The sequence below is a fragment of the Anas platyrhynchos genome, chromosome 3 (assembly GCF_047663525.1).
Source record: "Anas platyrhynchos isolate ZD024472 breed Pekin duck chromosome 3, IASCAAS_PekinDuck_T2T, whole genome shotgun sequence".
Taxonomy (NCBI): Eukaryota; Metazoa; Chordata; class Aves; order Anseriformes; family Anatidae; genus Anas; species Anas platyrhynchos.
This window is the reverse complement of record NC_092589.1, coordinates 90439147-90455308: the sequence shown is the minus strand read 5'-3', so window position 1 is coordinate 90455308 and position 16162 is coordinate 90439147. Positions and strand designations below refer to the sequence as shown.

The 16162-nt window shown below is 39.1% G+C and overlaps 1 protein-coding gene across 1 annotated transcript in view; it reads right to left on the bottom strand.

Moving 5' to 3' along the window:
- The window catches only part of LMBRD1 (LMBR1 domain containing 1), a 73891-nt gene that overhangs the window by 21415 nt on the left and 36314 nt on the right, over window positions 1–16162 (bottom strand). The window contains exons 8-9 of the mRNA XM_005009723.5: window positions 12488–12613; window positions 10681–10833 (exon numbers count right to left, since the gene is read on the bottom strand). Of these exons, the coding sequence (XP_005009780.1) occupies window positions 10681–10833; window positions 12488–12613 (279 nt within the window). The remainder of the gene's footprint in view (window positions 1–10680; window positions 10834–12487; window positions 12614–16162) is intronic.

The following is a 16162-nucleotide window of genomic DNA, read 5'->3' as shown; positions in this document are numbered from 1 at the left end:
GCTTCCTTTCAACAGAAGACAACCTGTGCAGAACTTAAAAGGCATAACTCACCTTTCCCAAACAAAAGTTCCCTTCTGTAGAGCAACTTAGTAACACTGACAAAATCAATTGGATGGGCTGACATAAAACTCAAGTAAATCAGCCTAAATACCAGGCTCCATGTCTTGCTTCTGTCTCCAAGTCCTCAGTTAGTAAGTAGCATTGACTATTTCAAAGTAAGTTTAAAGCTTCAAGTTACAGAAAGCAGCTTTCAAAGTATTTTGACTCAAAGGTTTAAGTTACCCAGAAATTTACCTTTGAAGTGATGCGACGACTTCAGAATGGACCAGAATAAAATAAGATGCTTAGAACTACCAAGGTAGGAAGAAAGACACTTGAGCTTCAAAAAAAATGTAGATTCAACTTAAAAAACTATCATCCTAAAACACATCACTCATGGATAAATACAGATGAGATTACCATGACCACATCACAACAGCCAGATAAAGGCTTCTCTTCTAGAGAAGGTTCTAGAAGAACCTCCACACCCTTCAGCTGCCCAAGGGGAGTCATTTGTCCCTTCTTTGGGCTGGATACTGTACTCAAGAATTTGAAAAAAACAAAAACCAAAAAAAATACATCACCTGCTATGTTTATTTAGCCACCAAGTCATAAGCATAGCTAAGCACAGATAACTAATAAGGACCACTGTAACTGAATCAGCTCCAGCTACCACTTATAAAGCCAGAGGTAGGCAGCTTTTGGCAAACTTTTGCATAGGGCAATCTGGATCACCAGTAGAAAACTACCTGAGGTACAAACTAAGAACAGAAGTTTCTAAGATCACATCCCTTCACAGCAACCTCCCACTATGTGTTAGCTATACAGGAAACAGATGTTTAAAAACAATTAGGACCAGGAGTCTTAAGCCTGTATTACTTCATTACTTTCTGCCAACTACAAACAGTAGACAGGTATCCTTAACTCATCTGGTATATACAAATAAGGCAGGGATCTCCTGGAAAGAGTCCAGCAGAGGGCCACAAAGTTGATACAGGGCCTGAAGCATCTCCCCTGTGAGGAAAGGTGGAGAGACCTGGGTCTGTTCAGCCTGGAGAAAAGACTGAGAGGGGATCTTCTCCACGTTTACAAATACCTGCACTGCAACAGGCTGCCCAGGGAGGCTGTGGAGTCTCCTTCTCTGGAGATATTCAAGGCCCATCTGGACACCTAACCTGCTTTAGGGGACCTACTTTGGCAGGGGGGTTGGACCTGATGATCTCTTGAGGTCCCTTCCAAATCCTACAATGCTGTGATATGACCATGTTTTGAAATAATGCATTTCATTATGCTCTTAAAAGTGGATAAGCAGTTAAAAAAGCACTCCTCTTCCTGTTTTAACCTCAAATCAAAAGCCTTTTCTATCTCAAACTTAAGGACCTTTGTTCTGCCTTAGTTCATCCTGTGCTTCTACAGTGCTATTAAGACTACTGAGCCACAGGTTGATATTAATTGCAAAATGCTTATTCTCACACAATTTTAAAGCATCTATTGACTTTGGCCTTTCACTGAAGATATCCTTGGGTTATCTAGATTCTCTTCATAACTGACAACAGCCCAATCAAGACTATTTCTACTCTATTAACCAAAATATAACTGATGAATAAAAGAATACTAACACTCAGACTAATAGCTGAGCTCACAACTTGTGCAGTTGGTCTGAGTCTTACCAAGTGAGATCAACCTGACAGTGTCACGTTTAAAGCATCCTGCAGTTGGGTTCCATTTTGTATCTGAAGAACAGAATAAGTACTTCCTTTCCTCCCTTACCTCCCCCCCTAGTCTATGACAAGCTAGAAAAAACTTGCAGTTGAAGCTATATGCTCACTGTTGCCTTTTATTAGTCACCTATACAAAAGACAGATCTGTCTTCTACAGACAGGGTTCCAGAGATATAACTGTACTGTTGTCTACTAGTTCAAGCCAACTAGAATCTCTTAAAAAGATTTTAGATACAGCCACGAAAATTCACTAAGTGTTTTAATCTTTGTGTTACAGCATAAATGAAAAGCAATCCAAACCCCTGAGAACATGTTTGACTTCAGAGCAAAGGACAAGACTAAAACAAACCTCTTGTTCTTATAACAGGACTATTTGTCAATGGGTGTTAAAAAGCTTTTAATATGAGAACAGGCAAAAACAAAAAGCCTGGGTTTCAGCCAAACAGCACACAGAGGAATTTAGGAAGGTCATTACTCAAGGAAAAAAAGCAACTCTCAATCTACATTAAAGAGAAGTTTAAACTTCCTATGCAAGATGAGATTTCTTCATACTCCATAGTTCTTTTGAAAGCAGGACCTCAAGGCAATCACAACTCAAGCTACATTACCATCTCCTTATTACCAGAGCTGCTCCATTGCCAGGCCACTTCCCCAAATCCCTCAGCTACAAAACACAAACCCCATCCCCACTCATACTCGAAACATTTTCTGAAGAGCAGGTTGCAGACCTGCTGCCTTGCATTTACATCACTTTGATCAGCTGTGTCTGCTTGGGTCTCCTAATCCACAAGTCAAGTAACCTTATAAAAACGTGGTTCACTGTTTTCTGGCAACACTGCTGACATTACAAAGACAATAAGCAGAAACACTTGCTCCTACAACTGATGCTGCTCTCTGAAATAAGTCCCTTTGGCATCTTTGTATTATAAAGCCTCTATACTAGCATGTAAGGAAACAGCTGAAGCAGAAGACAGTTAGAACTGGTCTATTCAAAGCTTTGTTTTTACATTTGAACATATGGCATTAAAGAGATATGGATAAATAAAAACCAAGACAAAAATGTGTAAATTGGCACATCTCAATAGTAAAAGTGTGCCACTTCCAGGTCATGGCAGAAAGCTGACTTGTATTCTAGTGTAATAAACCAGAGCAAATGACTTTGAAATACTAATAATTACTGTATTTTTCTACTTCAACTGTGCATAATCAAATTACAAGCTTAAGCTCTTCTGATATTATTCATGTTCTGTTTACACCATTTTTCTTAGCGTTTCCCTTCAACTACCTAAACCTTCCCCCCATTATCACCCTTTGAGTTATGCAGTGAGCTCTTTGCCTCCTATTCCTGCTCCCAGAAGTCAGTCAAGCTAAGCCATTTCATCCCTGGATAATTACAAAATGTTACTGAGATGATCATGAAAGTTAGGCCTCAGTTCATTTTGAGCCGGCGTGATCTGCTAAGCATACCCCTTCAAAAAAAAAAAAATAATAAAAGAATAATTGCTTGCCTAATTGCTTCCTATGGTGAAAAAAAAATAAAACGCAACTGCAAATCATCTTGAAAAAGTTATTTCACGACTTGGAAGCAACAATGAAGCAAAATGAAAATTTAAAGGAGCAGTCATCCTCTCAGAGCTGGTATCCCTTAGCAGAACAAAGAAAAGTGGTAGCACAGAAACACGTTATTCAATGGCTACACTGGCCAAGAAACAAAGTTGGATTTCTCACAGGTAAGAGCTGCTATTTGGATTGGGTTTACCTGACAAGGTGCTGGCACTGGGGGGGCTGTAGGGTTGCTATCTGGTAAGAGGTGGGGTGGTCCTACATGGGGAAAGGGAAAAGAGTGCGAGGATGAAGGAGCTGCAAAGAAGAGATGTTTTAAACTGCACTGCCCCTCTCCCTGTGCCATGGGGGAGTCAGGAATGAAGGGGGGAAGCTGAACCTTGGAAAAAGGAGGGGTGGGTGGTGGAGTGCTGTCTTTCTCGCCTTTCAAATATATTTTAATTAACAGTTGTTAATTAAAATAATTAATTTTTTAATTTTTTTTTTTTGAGGAATTATTTTTCCTCAAGGCTGTACTGCCCATCACAGTAACTGGTACGTGATCTCCCTGTCTTTATCTCAATCCACAAGTTTTTCCTATCTTATTTCCTCCAATATCCCGTTCATGAAGAGTGAGGGAATAGCTGGCTGGGCATCTGCTAGCCAACTGAGTCAAGCCATGACATGACCTACTTTCCACAATGTGTCAGGCAACCTGCAAAGAAGTTAAAAAAAAAAAAAAAAAGACTGTTGGTATTAAGTGTTTTGCTTAACCTAAGTTTCACTGTTATCATATAAACTTAGGACGTGAAATAGTCACATCTCTTGCTTGTTATCCTCTCAGCCTCCCTGATTTAGAAGACAGCTGTGATTGCAGGAAGAAAGCCTGTCAGTTTAGCCGCATCACCTCCTTGAAGCAGATGAACTGACTCATGACAGCACCTGTCTGCACAAGCACATCGCCAGCACAGGTATTACCCAAAGCCCTGCACAGCAATTGCCTACTTTCCCTTTTTTCACTTCTCTGGAGAGAGCTGAAAGATCAAAAGCCCACAAAAAAGGAACAGAAGGGATTCAAGAGGAATAACCTAACTCTCCACCCTCAATAACACATACTTAATACTTCTCCAAAGGCCTTCAGCAACAAGTAGAGAAACTGAAGCATCTATATATACAAAAAGTCCTTGTGTCCTTAAGATTAGACAGAAGAACAGTTTGTATCTCCCTTCCGGAGTTCACATGTGCCACTTTCTACTCACCAAGAGAACACTGTTCTCTTTGTAGCACCTTCCACGTACTTGGACTGATGAAAATACTGTCAAGTCCCCGCTTAAGGTAAGGCACTTGAGTTTGTTTGCTCTGCTCACAAAGGGAACTCATTTTCAGAATTGAGCACTTATTTTCTATTATTGCTCACTTTAGACATCACTTCAGTCCAGAAACATTCTTAAATCCCCCCTGAAAAACCAATGCAATAATCAAAACTTAGCGTTGTTGAGCAGACTTCCATGTTTCACAAGTTTGTTCACACACTGAGAGCAAGCCTAACTACATACTCTGTAATTTTTTCCTTAAAGTTTCTCTATCTATCAATAGAAAAAAAAAAAAACAAACTCATTGCTGAGAGTACCAGATCAATGTGTGATAAACCATAATAAAGAAAGGGGAAAGAGTAGACTATCTATCTACATGGAAGGTTAGATTCTGTAGGAAGAAACTAGACTAGTTTGACTTCACTTGTCCGCTTTGTCCACTACTCACATCTTTGTGATCTTCCAGGTGTCTTGTTTTTAAGTGAATTGAAAAATTAGCAGCATAATGTCTGAGTTGGACTTTATGGTTCTTGTGGGGCCATTCTGTTCGGAGTTTGATATAATTTTATACAGCTTTGAGTAAAACAAATGTAGTTTTCAAAATTTACTTCAGTCCATGTCAAAGAAAACATACTCTTCAGAAAAAATAAAGTTTTGGCTTTGACAAACTACATACTACTACCAGATATTTAGCTCTAACAAAGTAATTAAAGCAAGAGTGTAAGAAGACACTATACAAAATCAATTATTATTAGAAAAGTCTGTATGTAAGCACTAAATTAACACCGTAAAAACAAATGAACAAAAAACAACACTGAAAGTAAGTGTTGTTCCCAGGCATATCATCATAGTCTGTCAATCCCAGCAAATCTACAACCCAAAACAAAGCAGAGATAGCACTCTCCATATCTAGTAACTGACACAAGTAGTTCCTTTGAGGTTGAGGTTTGAGAGACTTTTCCGCACTTCTACATTGATCAGAAATATTATATATGGCTATGAAAAGATTTCATAGAATTATAGAATCATAGAATATCCTGAGTTGGAAGGGACCCTTAAGGATCATCAAATCCAACTCTTTGACACCGCACAGGTCTACCCAAAAGTTCAGACCATGTGACTAAGTGCACAGTCCAATCTCTTCTTAAATTCAGACAGGCTTGGTGCAGTGACCACTTCCCTGGGGAGCCTGTTCCAGTGTGCAACCACCCTCTCTGTGAAGAACCCCCTCCTGATGTCAAGCCTAAATTTCCCCTGCCTCAGCTTAACCCCGTTCCCGCGGGTCCTGTCACTGGTTTTACTTCTCTTCATCTTGGGACAGAGGCTGGAAAGCTGTGCAGAGGAAAATGATCTGGGAGAGCTGGTCAATGCTTGCCTGAACATGAGCCAGCAGTGTGCCCAGGTGGCCATGAAGGCCAACAGCATCCTGGCTTGTATCAGGAAAAGTGCAGCCAGAAGAACCAGGGAGGAGATCATCCCCCTGTACTCCGCTCTGGTGAGGCCGCACCTCAAGTACTGTGTCCAGTTTTGGGCCCCTCACTACAAGAAGGAAATCAAGGCCCTGAGGTATTCACAGAATCTCTAGGTTGGAAGAGACCTCATGTCCAGAGAAAGGCTACAAAGCTGGTGAAGGGCCTGGTACACAAGTCCTGTGAGGAGCAGCTAAGAGAAAATGGGTTGTTTAGTCTGGAGAAGAGGCAGATCAAGGTGAGGTCTTATTGCTCTCTACAACTATCTGAAAGGAAGGTGTGGGGAACTAGGGGTCAGCCTCTTCTCACAAGTAGCTAGTGATAGGACTAGAAGGAATGGCCTCAAGTTGCACCAGGGGAGGTTCAGGTTGGATATGAGACATTTCTTCTCCGAGCAGTCAGACATTGGAACAGGTTGCTCAGGGAGGTGGTGGAGTCATCATCCCTGGGGGTGTTCAAGGAAAGGCTGGACACTGTGCTTAGTTTAGTGTATGCTATCACTAGTAGGGAGATGGTTGGACCAGATTGTCTTGGAGATTTTTTCCAACTTTTATGATTCTATGATTCATAACACCATGAACTGAGCCACTCAGAATTTACATGTTTGTGAAGGCAATTTGAATACTATTGGACTAACAAGTTGATATGTTTATTAAGGTGATGGACATTATCACTTTCATAGGAGAGCTCTAGGAAAAGTCAAAGTAAACACACACTTTGTAACATGCTTCACAGTACAGTTTTATTTTAAGTTAAAATTTGTCAAGGAGAACTGCTGATCTGCAACTCTACTTTTTTAGTCCTGGATTCTTAGGTAATCTACTCACTGAGAGGGTAAAAAAAAAAAAAAAAAAAAAAAAAAAGATTCAAACCACAAGAACAATAAGAGACGCTGAAAATACTACCCTGACCGTAAATAGCTAACGGTATCGTACACTATCCCATGAGAATACAATGAATTATTCAAGTCCTACAGACACTACATGCAACCAACGCATTTCGCAAAATTAAGGTTAATGTTAGAAGTTAAACAAACTACACAAACTGTTTGTTCACTTCGATTCAAAACAGTTACAGACATTCATCTTTTATTCAAAAGGGTTTAATCTAGATTTTAAGTTATCATTGAAAGATAACTCCACCAAGAATTTTACACTGAAAGCTTCTGTCCAGCTTTAATCTCAGCCCGTTTCCATTGGTACTCAGAATTAACAATGGCAGTGTCAGGGCAAATTGCTCATAGCCCCCCTCATCTTTACAAAGTACAGGCTAAATTCATACTAAAATTACTACCTGGAGTTGGCAAAAATACTTTATATGTCAATACTGTTTCACAGAAGTACTTTCATTTTATTTTTAATTTTATTTTTTGAACCAGGTATATACATAAGTCAACTAAGATCAAAAGACCATGATGAAAGCTTTGCCACAGTAAGAGTCTCTTTTGCATTGGTTAAGCATCAGGATTGAAGTTCTACACATCCAGCTTACTATTGATCAAGCAATTACTTCGCAAGATGCTCATTCCAAATGCATATATTCTTGTCAACATCTCTCACTTTTGCTGGCTACATGTAATTTCAACTAATCAACTGACAGCTATAGAATTCTTTGTTCTCTTCTTCCTATTTTCACATGCTTGAGAAAAAATAATTAGATTTTCCATGGCAATAACACAATAGTACATTTCACATTCCCGTATCATACGATGTTTTCAATATATTGCACCCCTCCTAACTGTTCTTAACTACCTTATGTTCAGCCACAATGCAAGCTCTAAAAAAAAAAAAAAAAGTCATATATAGATATACATAAATCTTCAACATGTGTTCACTGTACCCTCTCTGCCCCCCAAGTAACTACTATTTCCATGTCCTCTCTACAGGTAGGAGCTCTTTTAACCATACAAAATAAGTTAAAGGACAAGGAAAGTGTCACATATTTTAAAGAATAAGCAACAAGATGAAATAAAAAAGGATCTAGCCAATCAAGTTAAAGACAAAAATAATAAGGTCTAATTCATGATTAAGTCTATTCCACCCCACATAACCCAAGGTAACAATGACCATAAATCCATGTCTTTTTTTTTTTTCCCATTTTTTGCTTTTGAAGCAAATCACATTCCAATTATATGATCAAAGCTGCTAGAGCTACTTTTTAAATCAGATACACACCAAGCGTGGGTATTGCTTCCAGGTGTATATTTACATTCCTCTCTTTGGTTTATAACACCTCTTTAATCCTCTCTTCCTTAGCCACGAGACAGGCAGACACATCTGGAAGATGCATTGAGCTAGACATGTTTTCTCCACAACCTGTCAGTCGTGCAACTTAGACTTGAGTGAAACAGGTCTTAGCCTACAGGAATCTATTGAAAGTGTTATATCTATTATTCTCCACAAGATGTCAATCTTATTTCTGTAAATGCATCTATTCAGACAAACTAATTTTGAAAATTGCTGGCACTTCTGGTTAGTCTGAACTAGGTCCTACATGTGCATGCATTACATACACCATTTTATCTGCACACACAGGCTTCAAAAAGAAATGACAGAAAACACAATAGGTTGGTATATAGGGTATGAGTGGCAAGGTTTTAGCAATGGGAGGCTGCAGGGGTGGCTTCTGTGAGAAGAGGCCAGGAGCTGCCTTATGCTGGACACAGCTGGTTCCAACAGCAGGACACAGTTGAGCCCATCATCCAAGCTGGTGGCACCTCTGTAAACCATTTAACAAAGGGCACCACACAGCATGACAGTAAGGGAGAAGAAAAAAAATGAAAAATTGAAAACACCGAGATCATAGAAGGAAGAAGAGGAAAAAGTATTCTGTGCCAGAAAATACGATTTCCTCCAAAATCCATGAAAGATGCTGTGGTAGAACAGGTAGAGTCCTCCAATCTGTAGAGGACTCGCATAGGAGCAGGTTCCTTCTCTCCCACACCCTACCGACCCAAGAACTGCAGCCTGTGGGAAGATCCATGCTAGAGCACAGGGAAAGCTTGAAGAGAAAGGAGATGAACTGACCATAAACCTCCTTGAAGACAGTGGGGAAGAAGTAAAGGGATCAGGTATGGAGTGAAGTTGAGCCTAGGAAGAAGGAAGTGGGGAAGTTGGAGGAAGGAGTTTCGAGTTTTATCTTTGATTTGATATTTATTTTGCTATTTTATGCTATTGCCAATTTAGATAGATTTGGGTAAACTAAACTACCTTCCCCTCCCCCTCCAGATGAATCTGTTTTGCCCATGATGGCAATGGGCAAGTGGTCTCCCTATCTTCATGTAAACTGCCAATTTTCTTTTTTCCCCCACCTCATTTTTAACCCTTAGTGTGTGGAGAACAGGGAACAAGGAAAAAAGTTGGGTTGGTGCCTGGCAGCTGGCCATTGGCAACCTACCACAACTGGGAGACATACTGTAAAAGAAATCTGCATGTTAAGAATCTCCAGATTCTTCGAAGGACAACAGTGTATGCAGACAAGGGAAATTAAATTAAGGGGACTGAGGAATGCTTTGAGAAAGGAATCAAAGTTTCTACAGCTAAGGAACAAGGAAGCAGACAGCAGATTCGGTCATTTCTCAGAAAGGAGGTCACTACAGGGCTAGAACAAACTCAGTAACATTGAGGATAGGTAAAAACAAATGCTTAAAAGAACCTCAGCACAAAGTGATGAGGATAAATGAAATTCAAGGTATAATAGATAAGAAGTGAAACACATGGGTTGATATACCCAGAGGAGCTAGATTAGGGTTGGATAAATGTAACTGGTTTGTGTGCATGCATGAGATGAAGGCCCTGTTTTCACTTTAGAAGAGAGAAGAGAAGGAACCTAAGCTTTGAAATCAGTGATCAAAGTGTCAATCCTCTATCAACATGATTACAAGCCAGTGTCTTCAGAGAATCCCACAGAGAGAGTTGCAGCATTCGTTTCCCAGAAGTACAAAACACATCACCAATTTGCAGTTAAGCAGGTAGCACTGTTAGAAGCATTTTTCCCAAGATCTCTGAAATTGACAGAGCTGGTGGCCACAGTATCCAAAATCAGCAACTAGCAGCTTTTTTTTTTTTTTTTTTTATTGGTATGAGTTGTAGAATAGAAAACATGGTATCAGAAAGACAGAAATGTAACCTCATGCTCTTGGAGCTCTGCTAGGTGAGAAGGCTGGATGAGCAAAGAGCAGCAATGTGCGCCCTACCCTCCCAACCCCCTGAAGCCAATCATCTACTCAAGGAACCATTTTATTTGCAGGATAATGAAAAGTGATAGAATAACACATTTACAAGTCTGCATTGGAAGCAGTCCAAATATTAGTATTTTCTTTGTTGTCAGAAAAAAGGAGTAAGGTTATCATAGCAAAAGCTAAACAAAAGTTGACCACAGAAATAAGATAAAGGTCCTTTTAGCTCCAACTTAACTTTCTATCTTAGCCAAGCATCCGTTTTGGTATTTTAATCACTTGCTGTGAGGTTGTCATGGGGTATATTAACAATAAGCAGTTGATACTCAGTATGGTAATTGTCCTATGATACATATGGGAAGAAGCCTGGAAGGTATTACATGCAACTTAACTCTCAAAATGTGTCAAAACTTGTTACCTTTAGAGGTCGGATAGCTTCACAGAACTTCGCCCACCAACTTTTCTCAATTGATTCCAGATGCCTCTCTCTCCTTCGAAGTGTTCTTAGTCTCTCTTCTAGCTGTTGTACAGTCCGTCTATCCCTTGATGACAGAGGTCGACCATCTCTGCACTGATTATCAAAAAATATTGCAAGAGATCAAGGAACACAATCAAAGAACAGACTTGATACCTAGTTTAATGATCTAAGATTTGTTGGGATGTAATTCATACTGTTTCTATACCACTTCAGGTATAGGAAGGCATCTTCCCCATATGCTCTTCAACACCCTGAAGTGACTTAAAGGAAAAAAAGTTTTCAAAACCAGCCTAAGCTGTAAGACTAATTGAATCCAGAGGGCATACTAATAGCAGAAGACCAGACTACGTACCTAACCTAATGTAAAGATTGAGTAAGATACATTTGCAGTTCTGCATGTTTTCATCGCACTCATTTCATTGCCTCATTTTCTTCATGATTTCTCACAAATGTCATTGACTAAGATTTCAATTAAATACTAAGGCAGAATCCTGACCATAATCCATAAATCAAAGAAAATTAGGTGGTACCAGTGGTCACATTAAATTATAGAAATAACTAGAACAAAGTCATGCTGCCTTTTGATCTTAATTGTCTTGTTACCAAACCCAGCTAACACTAGGTGCTTGCAAACTCTCATAATCCTACAGTCTTCTGTAACAAGCAATGCTCTATTTTTCCAGGACTTTTTCATTTTTCGCATTGATTTCAGTAATCAAAATGCCTTTGCTGTAGCCATATTTTGCACAAAACCCAAATTGTTACAACTTAAACCACAGAAAGCTACTTTTTAGGTTTCATTATGCAAGATTTGTAGAATGTAAAGATATCCATGCTATATGGAAATAGCAAGCATCAAGCAGAGCCCGGCAGAACCATTTCAACACTGCTGGCCATCTACCACCACAGAGCACGTAACAGCACATATGGACTATCAGGATGAAAATGCTCACACCTTAATGCCCCTTCTTTCCCATCCCCCAATCAGGGCTATGAAAACCACCGGTCAAACCATTATCTGAAATGGGTTGGGAAAAGGGTAGGTGATTACCCCCAGCACCTTACACATACAGGAGAAATCTTATCTCTGTTCAGCACTCCCAAGTAGTTAGAGCTTTCCTGCTTCTATTATGCGCAGTGAGCTGCAAAGCCATCACAGGTTTACAAATGGCATTAGCATCCTGATGTTTAGAAATCGAAACGTATTTCCAAAAGTACACATTTAACAAATAAATGTTTCATAACAAAGTACATTAACTTTGAAGCACGAATATTTAGAGCTGTTACTTATTCATAAAGATGATTAATACTTTGATGAACCTGACTTGTGGCAGCTCCACGCAGCAAGTATCCAATGCTGATAATAACTACACTGAGTAAGCATCAAAAAATTGGATGCTATAACTGGTAGTAGACTAGAGTGAGGTTAACATTCTTTGCTTCCACAAGGTGTGTCTCTTCCATATATCTAAGCAGGACTGCAGAAATTCAAGCTTAGCTCATCAGCACTATTAGCAGCGAGATGCAAATAACTACTGCTGATGGACTGATAAAGCAACCCTCAGCTCTACTACACAAGTAACCACGTGCATTTCCAAATAACTCAAGAATTGCAAGTGCTACTCACTTCTATCTTGCTATTCTTTACATTTGTCTGGAACAAAAGAATTCATAGTAGCGACCATAAACTGGTAAGCCAAGCAAGAAAAAAAGATCCTTAGTTAAGTGAGAAGCGTAAAGAGGATACCTTGGACTTAATCCTTAGCATACGTTGCTCCACTTCTTCAATATCTTCAGTGTTCTCCAAACGTTCATAAGCTGCACTGGTAGTTCCTTTAATCAAGTTTAGAGGCAAAGCTGACATACCATAAGCCTAAAACAAAGAGGAAAGATATATACTCAAATTCTCTGCTAGACTGTTTCATCTGATTAGTCTACCATATGTTGTAGCTGTAAGGTACCAAAAAGTAGGTTTTTAATTCATTTTTGAGTAAAACAGAACAACACTATGCAGGTTCCAGTGTCCCACATTGCTCCCAAAGTAAATTTCTCAAGATCGTTGAGACAATAACATACGTTAAGATGTTATGTAAACATAACCCACTGAAGACTTTTCAAGCTAGCCCATTTTTGGTCAAATCATTCACCTTTCTAAAACCTTAACTTCCTAAACTCAGATCCTAATCACAACATCGTATAATAAAGGAATTTGTACGTAATGAACCTTAATAGTTTTAGAAGTAAAGCATAAACAGCTTCCTTCTAGCCAATAGCCCTCAACTTATTTTTTTAAATGAAGTTACCTAGAAAGTACCTGATTTACTATAAAAATTTCAGTAGTAAAAAGAAAAGCATAGAAGCAAGCTAGGTGAAAAGCCTAAACTCATTTATATTCAGAAGACTACTTAAATATCCATTCACATCCATAAACATCTGTTAGCCCCAACTCCTAGTTATAAATCCTATACCATTCAAAGTGTCTGCCTATTTCTATGCCCAGATTTTTCCAATGCAGTGTTACATAAATCAGCAAGCTTTCTAACAGAAAATATGTGAGGTGAGATACGCAGAAGTGTTTCATTGATTCTTTCCCAGTCCCTTCTGAATTTTACAGACTTAGGCAAAGGTCAAAAAAGCTAGCTATGGCTTATTTGTTTTATCAGGGGTGGGAGGCTGCTAGTGACAGGTTTTCCATAGTGCTGAGCTCAGCAGCAAGGTTCCTGAACAGAATCTCAAGGAACAAATGCTGTATAATTCAGTGCTTAATATCTGAATATTATCTAACTTCAGAAAGTAGCAGTTTCATAGATGTTCATAGGCATACTACTTCCTCCTTCAAGCACAGCTTTACATTTCTTACAATAGTGAGCACAAATGCTAAGTTGTCATAAATGTCTCCGTGCATGCTAGGTCCAATCACACGAACTTTCTATATGCAGAAATTGATTTGACCTCTTTGACAACCTGCTCAGACACCCTAATGTCTCGTGAACAGTACACTTAAAGCAAGAAGCCATACATTTTCAGCATACTTCTCAACATGCCAGATACCCTGCCACAAACAGGTATTTCTATGCCCCTTGGACAAATGAGTTTATTTACTAGCCTTGTAACTCAAACAATTCATTATTTAGCTTAATTACAATTTCACCATAAATATATGCCACTTCGCCCACAGACTTCAGTTTCTCTCTGCAAATGACAATACTTGTTTCAAAACACTTTTCTGCAAATATTAGGCTACGAAAAATTGAAACAGAAGTTTAGTAGTTTCATGGTCTTGCTCATTTATTGGGGAATTAGGCTTCTTACATTCAGAGTGACAGTTACCAGTAAGCTGGTGGAACAGTGTTAATTAACTTCAACAAACGTACAGCATGTCTCTCTGAACAGGGTTCAAACCCAAGGAAACAGTGGTACCTGTTAAATCACCTGAAAGCATTTAAGAGAGGGTAGGAGAAAAGTATTCTCCCTAAAATATTTCTTGAAATCTTCATTAGTGAAGAACACATTCAGCTAGATCTTTCACAACTTGCACTACATAAACGTTTTCTTGCATAGGAAGAAGCAGTATTAGAAGTGGTTTTACCTTATTCTACCTTCTTCTCTAGGAATCTAAGATCTCTCTGATCATCAGTGGGATAGTAAAACATACTGCTCCTTCAAATTATCAATATAGACAGAGGATGAAGTACAGAAAGATGAGTGATCTAGGTTTGGGTTGGAAATGAGGAGACATTTCTTCTCAGAAAGAGCAGTCAGGCACTGGGACGGGTTGCCCAGGGAGGTGGTGGAGTCACCATCCCTGGGGGTGTTCAAGGAAAGGTTGGATGTGGTGCTTAGGGACAGGGTTTAGTGGGTGACATCGGTGGTGGGGGTATGGCTGGACCAGATGGTCTCGGAGGTCTTTTCCAACCTTCATGATTTTAAGTCACATGGAAACAACAACTAGCTCAATACTGTTTATGCAGTGTCAGTAGGCATTGAAGAACAGTGAGAATTATACTCCAGCTGTTCTCAGTGTGCCACAGAACACAAATATACTTTTTACTCTAGAAATCACTAAGATGCCACATTAGAGATTACACTAGCATTGCTTCAGTTTGCATCGTCTTCAGGCTTCCCGTGTTCTCTTTCATTCCTGTCTTGTCAACAGCAGATCCAGCTACTCTCCTCACATTCTCCAGGAAAAAACATAAGTTGAGGAGTAACAGATGCTGTTCTCTTCCTTTTGTCTCTTGCAGGCTCAGCATCTTACAACACCTTAGGGTTGCCAAAATTCCCCAGCCTGTGACTACATAAGGCATTATTAGTCTGTCTGACTAGTCACCCGCTAAGTTTATAGTGATCTGTAAGTACAAGATATAAAATAAGTGACGCTAAAATAAGTTGTAAAAATCCTATTTTACAGAAGTTGCAGCAAACAAATACTTCAGGGATAAACTCTTAATAAAATCCAGGAAGGCTGGGAATTGTAACTGCTACTCCAACTTTTTTTTTTTTCTTTTAAAGTTGCACAAGCTACCAAAAGATTTCCACTGAAGGTGTATTATGAAGTTGGGAATGCCTAATGTGCAACCAGATGAGCCATAAGCTCACAGATCAGTCATGAGTGCAGAGGGAAAACAACACATTTCCAACGTGAATGTAGTAGATGCATTTAGAAATGAGTTAAATACTTAAAACTACATTTTGAACACCTACTGAAAAACGCCTGAAGCTATCAAGCATTATAGGTTAATTAAAAGCTGATTATGTTTCATAACCTACATCTGCTGTGTTCAACTAATAAAATATGGTCTAATGACTTAAACGTGGCCCAAGCAATAATCTCTCCTTGTTAAAGATCAAACAGAACAAATCGATTCTGGTCTTGGTACACAACTAGCACTAAAGCTGGTGAACTGTCATCAGTTAAAGCTAAAAATACTAAGAACTAAGAAAATACTTGCATAGCATAGAAGAAAGTCCCTGTTCTTTTTATTTTACAGGTCCATATAGCTGATACAGCTTTTAAATGCTCTCCCTAAGGTGTTTTAAAAGTGGTGTGCACGTATACAGTCTTGTGCAAAATGCCTAGAAATTAATCCTGACGAGCATCTCTTGCAGAGCACTGCCCTCTAGCGAAGTTGCACGAAACAGCCAATTTAAAATACAAGTCACTTTACTATTGTATCACTGCATAGAAGGCATAAGCAAGTAAAGTGCTCACAACTCTTAAGGGTCCAAAATAAACCCCAAACTTCCCATTTTCTTATAACAGCCTGTTAAGCCTGTTTCAAGACTTCAGCTGAAAGCGAGACCACAAAACATGCAATTCTAACAACTAAACCCTTATCAAAAAGGAAGCCATTCAGCTTAGATACCTTAAGATTAGGATATGCAGTGCTTTAAAGACATTCATGTGAAATATAGATTAATT